At 51.6% G+C, this 13095-nt stretch overlaps 5 protein-coding genes across 5 annotated transcripts; 3 read left to right on the top strand and 2 right to left on the bottom strand.

The window, feature by feature from the left end:
- Window positions 1-474: 474 nt before the first annotated feature.
- N7474_005476 (uncharacterized protein) lies at window positions 475-672 on the top strand (the record flags this gene model as incomplete). The annotated part of the gene is made up of 1 exon (XM_057196891.1): window positions 475-672. One exon carries the CDS (start codon window positions 475-477, stop codon window positions 670-672), a length of 198 nt encoding a protein of 65 aa, XP_057054287.1.
- Window positions 673-2474: 1802 nt separating this feature from the next.
- N7474_005475 (putative C2H2 zinc finger domain protein) lies at window positions 2475-4793 on the top strand (the record flags this gene model as incomplete). The annotated part of the gene is made up of 3 exons (XM_057196890.1): window positions 2475-2504; window positions 2561-4103; window positions 4168-4793. The coding sequence occupies 3 exons, from the start codon at window positions 2475-2477 to the stop codon at window positions 4791-4793; spliced, it is 2199 nt and encodes a 732-aa protein (XP_057054286.1).
- Window positions 4794-5945: 1152 nt separating this feature from the next.
- Window positions 5946-7322, bottom strand: N7474_005474 (uncharacterized protein; the record flags this gene model as incomplete). Its single annotated transcript, XM_057196889.1, has 3 exons — window positions 5946-6064; window positions 6140-6783; window positions 6859-7322. The coding sequence occupies 3 exons, from the start codon at window positions 7320-7322 to the stop codon at window positions 5946-5948; spliced, it is 1227 nt and encodes a 408-aa protein (XP_057054285.1).
- A 605-nt stretch (window positions 7323-7927) lies between these two features.
- On the top strand, window positions 7928-8645 carry N7474_005473 (translocon subunit SSS1; the record flags this gene model as incomplete). Its single annotated transcript, XM_057196888.1, has 4 exons — window positions 7928-8297; window positions 8356-8414; window positions 8499-8526; window positions 8605-8645. 4 exons carry the CDS (start codon window positions 7928-7930, stop codon window positions 8643-8645), a joined length of 498 nt encoding a protein of 165 aa, XP_057054284.1.
- A 493-nt stretch (window positions 8646-9138) lies between these two features.
- Window positions 9139-13036, bottom strand: N7474_005472 (uncharacterized protein; the record flags this gene model as incomplete). The annotated part of the gene is made up of 11 exons (XM_057196887.1): window positions 9139-9383; window positions 9436-10201; window positions 10255-10623; window positions 10683-11044; window positions 11095-11184; window positions 11237-11477; window positions 11573-11696; window positions 11751-11911; window positions 11968-12593; window positions 12648-12674; window positions 12727-13036. The coding sequence occupies 11 exons, from the start codon at window positions 13034-13036 to the stop codon at window positions 9139-9141; spliced, it is 3321 nt and encodes a 1106-aa protein (XP_057054283.1).
- Between the last annotated feature and the right edge of the window lie 59 nt (window positions 13037-13095).

Raw genomic sequence — 13095 nt, 5'->3', positions numbered from 1 at the left:
CAAATTACGCCGTAATTGTATCTTTTGGGTCTGAGGATGCAGGTACATTTTATCACAGAAACCCCAAGTCACGGTGGGTAATGATTACCACCGCTACTTCGTCAGCTCGCCCTCCACCACAAACACCCATAAACTCGTCCTAGGTTATATCTTTCTTGCAATCGAGTGTTCCAAATGGCGGTGGTGATCTGCATACACGGCCACCACGCACCCGACTCTCCCAACCTTCACTGCCCTCACCCAGGTACTGTCATCCGTAGGCAGCGACTGTTCATCTCCTGGGTGTTCAGACAGATAGGAACTGACTGGTTATAAAAAGGGGTTGAAGTCTCTCCAGGAAGTGCTGCTATCACCAAACAACCAAGACTTCCTAAGAAACTATCCTCTGTCACACATTCCAGGTAAGTCCTACCTAGCTCTGTGATGCATGGTACCGGAATACAGACTGATCAAACCGTGTTCCTGAGCAGCTCAATGCCTTCCTCCAACCCAGACTTTCGCGGCATCGGCGCCTGGCAATCCAACATCAAGATCCCAAAGGACACTGTGCTTAAAATCGGCAGCAAGTCCACCGGCACTTCGTCCAAGACCTATACGAAAAGCAAGAGTTCCCCGACGTTCGTGAAGTCCACCAGTTCGTCCCCGTGGTCCAGTGTCAACAGGCGGACCTAGTCATCCTTGTTATACTTTAGGTGTCTCCCACTTGAAACAATTGTATCGGAGGCAAATGGCAATGCGCAACGGCATTTGTGTCAACATCTCTTTCTAGATCATTTGATCGTTATGGGGTAGCATGGGATGGTTCGGATGGGCAAGTGGCGGGGCGTTGGTACCCTGGTTTACCGGTTGGGCTTCTTTTTGTGTTATCTCATTGTTTTATGTATTTGTTCTTGACGTTGGATATATAGATCGTGGCGCCTAGTTATAGATAGGGATATGGATCCGGATATTTACTCATTTGCTCATCGTAATCCTTTTCTCCGCAATCCGGCGGATCGTGCACGTGGAAATGCTTTATCGGACTCCACTCCACCACTCCCCGGATTGGTGCCTCTTGGGATCAGGAAAAAACATCCGGTTTGGCTGCGTCGCTGCCCCCTCTCTTCCGTGCTATTCGGTTATCATGTCCTCGTTCGGTTGGGCACTTGACATCGCTCGAATGATGGTGGCATTATCATTGAAGCAGTCAGCCCTGCGGGTTGTTCACAGTGGAACGAAACCAATTTTGTGGAACCCGCGATCGCGTCCACGGTTCCTCGAAGATCCCGTCGAGGGGACCCACGAGACAGGACGCTAAAAACGCTAGAAACGCTAGAAGGCGCAAGAAGGAGCTTGCTGCGTAACACTATGCACTGAGGATCAGGTATTCTCTGTGTAAAGGGGCCCACAATCATTCAGCTGAATCAGAAAATCCCTCACTCTAAACTCCGAAGATTTACTTGTCAGTGAGAGAGACTGGATTAGCATGAAACTCTTGACGCCCGGCTGTCCCGTCCCAGCTGACATGGTCAAACACGAATCAGATCGAGGTGGAATTTTCTTGGCGCCGGAAGGCATTCAGGCGTCATCCGGTCTTGGCTTTCCGGTTGGTTGCACAATTGTCCAAGCACATGGAAGTACGTATATCATCGCTGTCAGGGCAGTCAAGCCCGGCCAAAAGCCCAAAGTCAATGCTAAACTCCCGGTGAACAGATCCGCGCAACCCTCGAGAGTGAGGCTTAAAATGCGGGGGTTGACCTATTTGCCACCGCGCGTGACTTTGGTGCCCGACAGAACTAATGCAGCAGGGGGACATACAACAGAACTGTCGATTGGCCTCGTTGCAAAGACCGCGCCCATCGGGGAACCTCGGTAGTGTCTCGCATCCATCCAGTCTAGGTGACGTCGGGCGGCCCACGAACCTAGATTGTCACTGACAAGCAGCTGCGCGGGGGGGCTGTGCTATCGACACACCTCCGCCTCATATTTCGATCTCTTTTCGGAGAGATTGGAAGGCTTACCTCACCGCCTGGAGATATGAAGAGAGACAAATGGTTATCCGGCCTGCGGATAAAGACGGGCTGAAGATCATTTTCCACCTTGGGGCGCATGGCGGAGCCAACGCAGAAGGACCCATTATTCCCCGTTCCCCGGCCATGCCACACTGAAGCGTGTCGGGCCGTCTCGACTTCATCACCTGGGTGAAAGGCTCGAGAACTAAAAGCACGCTGCCCCCCAGTTTTAATTCCCTCCTTCCGAAGGTCTTCTTGCTTAGTCCTTTAGTCAAATCAAGCCATACTGTTTTCCTTTTTAGTTTCATGAGACCCTGCCTATCGCCTACTGCTGCCTCCACGCTTTCCCTGTTGTCCACTGGGAAGCTACACGCCGCTTCCTCTATGAGCTTCTCACATGACCCATGGTACCACCGAGAGCCGTCCGATAATTTGGCAAATTCGACAGCCTCGCTAGTCACAATATGTCAAGCGAAGACAGATATGGCAACGCCGTCGCAGAGTTCGGGTTCAGTAAGTGCCAACCGTGATCAAGAGCTCATGGCCATGGCTAATCTTCCGGACATCAGGAACCATCCGGCTTCTGGGATCCCTCTATCGGAACTACAAGCCGCACGACTAGCCAAGCTGGGCAGCTAGAATCTCTTGAGCCCGAGGCAGCTATAACGCCCGTCTCGAGGGATATAAATAACGACCTTCTTGGAATCGGAGCGGGCAATTTTCTGAACATTCAGGAAATGTGGGATCAGTCTCCGTTGGACCTGGCCCAGACCCAGTATGCTTCTGGCGTGAAACAAAATGATCCCCTAGGGTTTGACACGCCTGCCCATAAACAGTCCCAGGCGTCCGAGTTCAGCCGATGTCTCCAACAAGCTAATAAGGCTTGGAGTTCAAATAATTTCGATGAGGCCCTCTCAAGGCTCGACGAGGCCCGCTCAATGCTCTACCTTAGGGTTGGTTTACCTGATAATGAGACTCTTGAGCCCGAAACGAGAGCAACCCCTCAGAAAGAGCAGACGAAGGAACGTATGTATCGTTGTCTACTCTGTTCTAAGCATAACCAACCTACCTTCACAAAACCCGGAACATTGAAGCGCCATGTTGAGTCTTTTCATCAGCCCCAGTTTAAATACTGGTGTCCGCGGTGTCCACCGAGTTGCGGCATTTACGAGAATAGACGTGACAAGCTTAAAACGCACGCTGAGAAGGACCATGGCCTGTTTAGATTCGACTCCACGGAGATCAACAATGTCCGTCAAGAATTGGCTTGCCCTACACAGTGTCTTCTTTGTCCCAAGTCTGTTCAAAGCTGGGATGGGTTCTACAATTGCCTCACTAGCCACTGTGAGTTCGTTAACACCCCAGGGGACGGTGAGGCCCTACAGTCCAACCCCAAGGCCGGCCACAAATCCAACCGGTCTCGGCGTGGTCAAACCCCCAATAAAACTAGCGATCCGATCCCTGGCAGCCAGTATAAGCGCAAGAGAACAGATGATTCTTCCACCTTGAGGCATCCACAGCAACCAGAGCCACAGCCACAGCCGGAGCCTGAGCGGAAGTGCCCCCGCTGTCCTCATATCGTCAACAAATGCGACCTGTGTCTCCAGATGAGTCAATGCCACATGTGTGCCCCTTATCGGCTTGCGATACAGTCACCTATTGGACATCAGGCTCCTGCCAATCGACCTGTTCCATTCCAAAGCCCTTTATATGTCGACCCTCGTGAGTTGACAACTCCTGGATATATCCAAAACCAAGGGTTTGGCCAAGATATGCATGGTGTCGCTGCTTCATTCCCCGCAGATCCATACACATATACCGGAGGAGTGTTTCCGCGGGCAGGATCGCAGGACTATAGAACCGGCACCAGGAACGCCCCCAACAACCGTGGTAACTGGGACATCGGAGACGACTCCACGATCATGGTCGCTGCGGTACCAGAGCCCGATCTTCCCTTGATTTATGACAGTCATTTCAAAGGCCCGTCTGTGATGGGCCCAGGTTCCATACTGCGCAGACTCGGCAAATGGATCAATCCTCTAGCCACCAAGTCTCAACCCAAGAGGATACCCATGGAGCTTCTTTCAAGCGTCCTTCCTGGCACCTGGGACTGTATGTTCTGCCCATCCACCCCCTGATATTTTAGCGAGTCGCCTTTGCTCACATTTGTTACCAGACTTGTCCATTCCACCGCGGAGCAACTCGCTGCCGCTCCTGAGTACTACCGCAAGCCTCGAGCCGGTCCCAGAGTGCAACTGCCCATGCCGTGCCATGCCTCGTCCGCAGTACATAGCACGTACCCGCAAAGCAGTGTCTACTGACAGACACGTCGAAGTGACATTCAAGGTTGCGGCGGGCGACACGCAGTCTCGTGAGTCTGGTGAGTCGGGCCACAGCCATGCCCTGTGGACAAGAGTTCAGGTAGTAGTGCGGTTGCTTAAGCTCCGGTCGTCCGTGGCTACAGAGTCCTCAGACAAAAAGCAGAAGGAGAAGGCCCAAGAAGGCGATACCGACGAGAATGCAGACTCCTCGGCCCTTGAACCGTCTTCTTCTCAGTTTGTCACTGCCATTTCAAGCCTCGAAGAAGAACTGGAAGGCGAATGGGCTTTCACTACTGATCTCCAGTGGCTTATCCAGAAGCTGCTCGACTTGATGAATAGTGCAGGGAGTGCTACGTCCTCGAAACTGGTTCCGCATGACGCCGACGATGAGCTGAAGTCGGTTTATGTGCTTGTCATGCATATTGTTCTTTTCTTCTTGAACATGGGCCGCCATGGCGGTGGTATGCTGCTGACTGAATGACTCCTGGACTTGATTTGTGAGCTCTCTGTCTTTTTTCCCTGCGTTTTCTGGTTTGTTTTTCTTTTTCTGGATGCATTGCATGCATTGCATTGCCAATATCCTATGGTTCTGATCTTTCTTCCTCTTGATATTGGTGCATATTTCCTTCCTTCTGTACACCATATCACCTTCTTCTTGTTTTCTGATTAACCCAGGCTGAACATGGGGTCTTCCGGTAAGTACCCTTTCTCTATCAATGTAAAAGGTGGCCCATCTGATATTGATCTAGGAATTGTATACATACTGCACAAGTTTTGTATACTACAAGGGTCGGTTATGGTTGACTTTTACTCGGGGTCCTTGATTTTTATAGGATCTACTTTGTTCCTATGCACGTTATGATTTTATGAACTTGATACCAGGCATCAAGGTGGTACGGTCACACTACCTACTGCCTCTCAGCGTTTAGACGGCGCTAGCATATTTGGAATTTTACATCGCATTATGGTCTATCTATCACAGTTCTTCTCATAGTTGCTTGTTCGCTTCCTCACACCTAGAAGCTTATTTCTAAGACCGGCATTTCCGCCACATATGTATCCTGGGTCCGCATGCCTGGACTGGAGGAGTAATGGCCTGAAACCTCGGCCGCCTATAGAATTTATGCTACTTAGGCTTCGCGTCATGTACAAAGAATACTTACTACGTATGAGCATTCACCAAACAGAACAAAAGCAGCAGACTCCATTTGACTTGCATCTAATACATCAGTTGAATCGAAAGAAAAGAAAGAGAAAGAGGAAAAAGAAACCAGTTGAAAAGAAACTAGAAAAACACCCAGAGATCTCGAAATCCAAAACGAGCCCTAGTTTTGTTTGCTGCCTTTTCCCTTTCCTTTCCTTTCCGTTCTTTTCCGTTTGTTTCCTTCGCTTGCAGCCGTAACGGGGAAAAGCATAATGACAATAGAAAATTGTGAACAGACGGCCGCTTTGTTGGCGAGAGTTAGTAGTTGTAATAGGGTAAACAAAGTCCTTCGGCCTGAGTTGAAAAAATGGGAGGGAAAAAAAAGATGTACGCCATAGTCAGCAATGCTTTCCGCATCTTATCGAAAGCAACGAGGTGCGAGGAGAGGCGAGGATTCTTTTTAAGAGCTATGTCTTTTCGTTAGCTTCTTCACTCCTGCCGGCTGCGTTTAGCGCCGTGCGGGTTCCACGATGCATCGCCACCACCGCCTTGGTTCGGGTTGTAGAATCCCTGATTGAAGCCTTGGTTGGGGCCCTGGAAGCCTTGTCCTGCAGAGAAACGAGTATCAGCAACTACTGCTAACTGGATGGACGAAAGCCGAAGAAAAGTAGATCTGAACTCACCTTGCATGCCCATGTTACCGCCCATTCCCCCCATCATTGGGCCCATGGCCCCGGCCATGGGATTCATCCCCATGCCTCCCATTGGGTTCATACCAGGCATGCCGCCCATCATGTTCGGTCCACCCATGTTATTTCCACCACGACCACCACGCATTCCCCCCGGACCACCGCGCATACCACCCATCATATTGCCGCGGTTACTGAAGCCGTAGTTCTGCATGCCACCACCCATCGGCTGGCCCTGGAAACCACCCATCATATTGTTGGGCCCGGATCCGCCCTGGAAGCCGCCGCCACCGCCCATGGCGTTGAAGTTGTTGCGGTTGTTGAAGCCCCCACCCAGGTTGCCGCCCATGCCACGGTTGTACCCGCCACCACGACCACCTCGGAAACCACCACCGCCGCCCATGTTGTTCATGCCGAAGTTCTGGCTGCCGCCGGCGGTGAATCCGCCGCCACCGCCGACGGACCGGTTGTCCTTGCGCATTGGCGCATCCTTGGGGAGGGTTTTGAATGGGTTTGCGTGTGGATTGGTGTAGATGACGACATGCTTGCGGCCGGATGAACCTGTCAGTCCCAGGGACTCGATCTGGTGTTTCGCGGCTGTAGCGGCTTGCGGAGTGGTGAATTCCACGAATGCTTGGCTGTTTCGTATATCCCGATGATGAGCTTCCGTCTCAATGATTTGGGGGGCGGGCGGGATTTGACGAGGTACTCACCCTTTGCTCTTCCCGTTCACCTTGTGCTCGCTGAATGTGACATCCTTGAGGCCATCCTCGCACTCGGCCTGGTTGACCCAACCCCGAATATCGTCATCGGTTGTCCACCAGAACAGGTCTGAGATGAGCAGCGCCGCCGTGGCGTCCGGGTCCGTTGAACGGTCATCATACTCCTTGCGCTTCACTCCGTGCGGTGCGGCTGGCTCTTGCGGTTGTTGTTGTTGTTGTTGTTGTTGCTGTTGGGTCTGAGCTTGATGCTCTCCATTGACCGCTGCCGACGGCTGCAGCGGCTCCGTTTTTATTTCTGGTTGTTCAACCTTCACGTTGTTCTCCGGAGGCGGGTTCTCCGGCGCGTCTAGCACCAGCTCCGACGAGTCCTCCCCCTTGAAATCCGGTTCGTTGGCATTGAAGCCGCCGCCGTCCCCGTAGATGTCAATGTCGAAGTTATCGTCCTCGGTGGCCATTGCGTACACTAGATCAGCCGAGGGCCAAGCTCAGAGCAGGTAAGTGGACTTGATTCTTGTGAATAAACTTCTTCTTTGTTTTTGTTTCTCTCTTCTGGTTGTTTCAGTAATACATGTCTGCAGAGACAGGCCGTCAATTAGCATGGAGGAGTCATTTCCCAGAGAATAGCCCATAGGCAGCAAGTCCCTCCCAGTGCCTGCTGGACCAAGAAAACAAGAAGACAAAAAGACACACAGACACAACGTGCTCAGTAATACGTACAATCCGAAGAGAAAGAACCCTGGTCTCTGGTGATAAGAGAAGCCACACCTGGTGGGCGATGAGATAGACAGGAGAGAGCTCGAGCTCGACGCGCGGGTACAGGTCCAGAAGAAGGAAAAGCGCGGTGCCTGGAGAAGAAGGATAGAGAGACAAGACCAGCAGCCACAGACAGGCAGTGGATTGGGTGTGCGCACAAAATATTGGCGCGCACAAGAAGATGATGAAAGGGGGCAGGCACAACTCTCCCAGAACGTAAACCTTTGAACGCTGTCACACACAGTTTTCCCCAGTTCGCCAGAAAACACCAGTATCAAAGAAACAGACCCTTCTTCTGTTGAACAAAATGTCTCGTAGTTGTCGTCCTCAAAAGCCGAAGCGCAAGACGAAGCAGAAGCCAGAGCGCTGGGTTGATGCGGTGGAATATCAGCCGGACGCGGATTCTGCCCGGCTGGAGGCGGTGACGGAGCGCCAGATGATCCGTCCCCGAGAGGCCATTTGGCCCGACCGCGGGAGACTCCAGCAGCCCGTTGACTTCGACCACGACAAGCAATTCCTTCGTGCCCTCTTGCTCAGCTACTTCTACTACCTCGAGTTTATCTACCACACTCATCTCTCAACCCGTGCCAAGATGTCGGAGACTCTCCAAGAGCTGGCGGATATCCCCAAGGATTTCCTGCGCGATGGCTCGCAGTTCATCCGTCGCTGCACCAAGCGTGAGTCGATGAGATGACTTTCTTGCTGCTGGGACCAATGCTGACCTTCTGTCGACAGCCGACAAGGATGAGTTCTACAAGATCTCCTACGCCGTGGGCTGTGGCTTCCTCGTGATGGTATGTTCTCGATCTCTCTCCCTCTCCCTCCCTCCTCTCCGCCAGAATACCCCGAGCTCGTGCTGATCTTGTCTTCTTTTCCAGGGCGCGATCGGTTACTTCGTCAAGCTGAGTAAGTGTGCCCCAGCTTCGTGTCGTCGAGTTCCAAGCTCCAGAACCTCCCTGCTAACGTCGCTCCTCTTCCCCACAGTCCACATCCCCGTCAACCAGGTTCTCGTCGGCGGCGCTTAAGCTCGATCTGCATTGTCAATGACCTCGGTCGGTCAGTTGCACGCGTCAGGAGATGGGATGACATCTGTTTCGGAGATTACTACAGGAGGAAGGACTTCGGATTTCGATTTCGATTTCCATTTGGGCATTTGAAACCCCCTTTGTTCTGCAGATGATGGTCTCTGTTCTTACCTTTTTCTTTTCTGTGTACTTTTATCTTTACGGGCGCATAGTCTGGACGCACCGGGGGGCGGTGCGATCCATGAGATACCCTAGCATCGTTGAGCAATCCACCACAGGGGTTCCTTTCTGATCAAACATGGAGAGACAGAGAGAGAAAGAGAGAGTTTCGTATTTGCATTCCATACTACTCATTAATCCTACACGCTGAGATGCAAGCAGAGCATATGTGTAGAGATCGGCCAAGATGCACCAAATCAATTCTCAAGAAGACATCGTTGCCTGCTGAACACCCAAAGTCTCTAATTCTATTTTGCGATCCCAATGTTATCCCCTACCACTCCGGTGAATTAGGCTCACCGCCGACAAATAGTTGCCGGACAGGCCGACTTCGCAGTGGACGGCGCGATTGAGTCGTCGGGGCGTTGTCACGGTACTCGTTGAACTCGGGGATCGGCCGCAGTTTGCCGTCATAGCTACTACCAACTGGAGGGTCGCCCTCGTCGTCTGCGGCACCATCGTTCCATGAATGCACTGTGCAGGTACCGGTTGACCCGCCCCATCCATTCCAGGATGATGCTAGTTTGGGTCAGCTATGTCCCTTGAACCAGCCGCATTGAGAATCACTTACCTGCCAGGACCGGCGCATTCGGGTGCCAGCTAACGTCTCGCACACAGGTCCGCCACATCATCTCGCCGCTCATCCCATACGCCGCCGAGAAGGGGTCTGGCTCGCGGGGCCGCGAGTTCTGCGTTGCGGATCTCACGTCAATCGTACCAGCCAGGGTGGCGTCCAGGTTGTACACGTATACTTTGCCGTCTTCGCTGCCGCTATAAACATAACGAGAGTTGGTACTTCCGGGAGGAGAGAAGTGGCAGCGGATCAGAGTTTTGAGAACGCGATGGCCACGGAAGGTGACCACGGAGCAGTCGTGCGGGTGTGGCTGGTAACAGTCGTCTGGGTATGGGCCATGACGGTAGTCAAAGTCAGTTGTATAGATGTTGGGGTCGATAGTATCGAATTTGGCGGTCGTCATCATCTTTCGCAAATCCCACAACTTCATGGTTTGGTCTTTGCCGTTTGAAAGCACATACCGGCCATCGCCTTTGCTGTCGACGTAGGTCAGCCCCTCAGTGTGGCCCATGAATACTCCTGCTTCGCGCCCATCGCCCATGGACCGTCGATCCCAGACTCGAAGTGTCGTATCATCTGAGCCAGAGTAGAGAATGTGTGGAGAAGAAGAATCACCGAAACAGACCGCGTTGACATGGTGCTGGTGACGACCTCGGAGATTCAGGACAGTCCGTTTCGTTTCGAGATCATACACAATCACCGAATCCTCATCTGTTCCCGCGACGAGCTCACGACCGTCTCCAGAGAACCGAAGAGACCAAATCTAAGACAGTAAAGTCAGCCAGTCACGCTCAGACAATCTGATGCAGAACATACCCCAAAGTCAGGACCGCCCCAGCCATGCTGCTGTCGTCTCCGACCTGGAACTCCGGAAAAATCCAGCACAATCGGGTCCGAGACATCCTCTGGATCTGTTGTGGCAAGGTAGGCTTTGCTTCGTATTGAACTGTACACGAGAAACCGGTTGTCAGGACTCAACGTGGAGTCGGTGATTGTCCATCTGCCGAAAGGATAATCGACAGTCTTGTAGTATTTCCACTCGTATGGATTGGATGTATCGTACATCCGAACCCGAAAGTCCTGGGCACAGCAAAAAAAGAAGTTTCCATCGTCCGAAAATTGTCCAGAGTAACTTCGTGCGTCGTAATGGATGATCCGATCTGCGGCGGAGCCCGGTATCAGCTTCTACATAGTTGCGTATTAGCCTTGTGCACTATGCTTTTCGTCATTCCACAACAACATACCTGGGAAATAGCCTGATCCGCTCTCTTCTGCACTCCATGTACATCAATTCCGAGTTCTCGCCACATCAAATTCATTGCAAGGGCCTTTTTGCGCTGTTTTAGGCGATCCACGTAATACTGGTCGGATCCAAAGTGGCCCTCCCCCATCAACTCTTTGCCCTCGTCGCTAGGTACTTTAGGGTATTCAACAGGCCCAGTCCTCCGCCTGGCTCTGGGCCGATTTCTGAAAGCACTGAAGTAATAATCATCTTCATCGTCGTCCTCGTCCTCCTCTTCCTCCGCTAGGCCAGGCCATCCATTGGACTGAAGTATGTGTTGGAGACCGCTCGATGCGAGTAATTCAAATAAACGCGCAGCCGGAACTTCAACCAAGCATTAGCAATTGTTTCCTTGCATTCTCTCATAAACATACTGCGTGGGTGATGTGCACCCTGATCCTGCTCATCTTCATCACCTGTTGCAAGCTCGATATGGATATTTCCAAGAGTGACATGCGGGTTCTCTGCGGTTGAAAAGTCAGAACATCTACAAAAGCAAGCACAATGAGTTCCTACCGTCCGAAACATCTATCCCCGCTTCATCCGATCCATCATCCATGTGGTCCTCCCAATCATCGTCGTCGTCCTCGGTTATATCTTGTGCCGGGTGGTAATCCATATCTAGCTCATCATCTTCCAACCACTCCTGCGCTGGATGCCACACAGTAGACGGGTTTGAAGGCTCCTGATTATCAGAGGATCCGGGCGAGGCCATTATGGGGGCGTTAAGAACGGTGAGTGAAGCAAGTGAGGGGGACTTATCGATAACCGGTTATGTCATCGCCCCCAACCCAAATTCCGTTAAGCCCGACAGCAAGTGTAGAGAGTTATTTATCTACCCGAAATCTTTACATGGCACTCCTTGTTCTTCACAAAGAACCCTTCCCGAACTCCACTGCCTGCTACTTCCACCCTTTCCAGCTCAAATAGCTTCAAGATCGTGGCCAGTGTTTTCAGCATCTCCATCCATGCAAAGCTTCACTGTAGTCAGCTTCGAGATAGACCAGGCAGAGAACAAGGCAGAACATACTTTCGCCCAAGGCAGGCGCGTGGCCCTAGAGAGAAGGGGTAAAAAGAATCCAACAATGTCGAAGATGCGTTATCAAGCCAGCGTGATATATCAAATTCGTCTGGCTTCGTGAAAATGGCCGGGTTATGGTGGATATTCAACGTAGGCACACTAACCAAGGTCTGCCATAATGTTTAGTATCCATTGTAGTGCATTTCCGAGCAAGGCCAGTACTTACACCTTCTGGGATATATTTCCCAGCGATCACTTTGCCCCCAGCCGGCGTCACTCTCTCCAAGCCCGTAGAACTAGTCGGTTTGAATCTCATAGTCTCACGCAGAACCGCATTTAAAACGGGAAGCTTATTAACGGTCGCAAAATCAGCCACCCAGCTGCCTGGCATCTGTCCGGGAAAAGCCTCATCCAGCTCCGCCTGAAGCTGTCTTCGGACCCCTGGCAAGCGGGAGACAATATCAACGATATTCGTCATTGTCGAGCTGGTGGTATCACTGCCACCCACGATAAACGAGATAGATTCCGCAATAATTTCTTTCTCGGGGAGAGGGTTTCCGTTCCCTGGGTCTTTGGCATTGAACAGGAAACTGAGCAGATCTCGTCGCGAGTCCTGCTGGTCTTTGCGGAGATAGTAGGCATCTGTCCCTATTGTTGCCAGGTTTGATGTTGCACGCAGGCCGTTGGGCCAGAAAGAGTCCAGAAAGAAGTATTTCATGAGAGGACGCAGGAATTGTGGTACGTGGCCTAGTGCATTGAGGACTTCTCCGCGGGCATCAATTGTTGCTATAAGGTTGAAGTGGTCACTCTGCTTGTCAAGGAATCCGAATGATCTTCCAAAGGCATAATCACCTGCGACCACGTGTATCAGCTGGGAGGTAAGAAGGACATTCTGGGAGGACTAACTGATCACGTCGAAAGCTAGGTAATTCGCTACTACAGGGTCAATTCGGGGTTTTTCTTGGAAAATATCTATCATACTTACCATACTCGTTGAAATCCAGCTGCGTCTCTCCAGAATTATTCATGCAGCGAATGCACTCCATTAATTTCTGGATTTGTACGGTCATGTAAGGCTCGTATTCATTGAGGTTCTTCGTCGAAAATGCCGGACTCAGATACCTGCGTTTTCGCTGGTGGGTTTCGGTGCTTCTGGTATTGAAAATAACAGGCTCAACCTGATGAAAGGGTAAATTGTCTATACGAGTCAACTTGCCAGGAACAGTGAAATCGATCCAGAGGATGGAGCTTATCTTCGTAAAAAGGGCCTTTGGTGAATCCCGACTTATGGCCATAGATTGTTTCCAGTGCTGCGGGGTTCGAGATGGAAATATGATTGGGTGCAATGCGCACA

Source organism: Penicillium riverlandense, assembly GCF_028828495.1.
Source record: "Penicillium riverlandense strain IBT 135883 chromosome Unknown utg000003l_segment0_segment0, whole genome shotgun sequence".
Taxonomy (NCBI): domain Eukaryota; kingdom Fungi; phylum Ascomycota; class Eurotiomycetes; order Eurotiales; family Aspergillaceae; genus Penicillium; species Penicillium riverlandense.
This window is presented reverse-complemented; position numbering and strand designations above follow the sequence as displayed.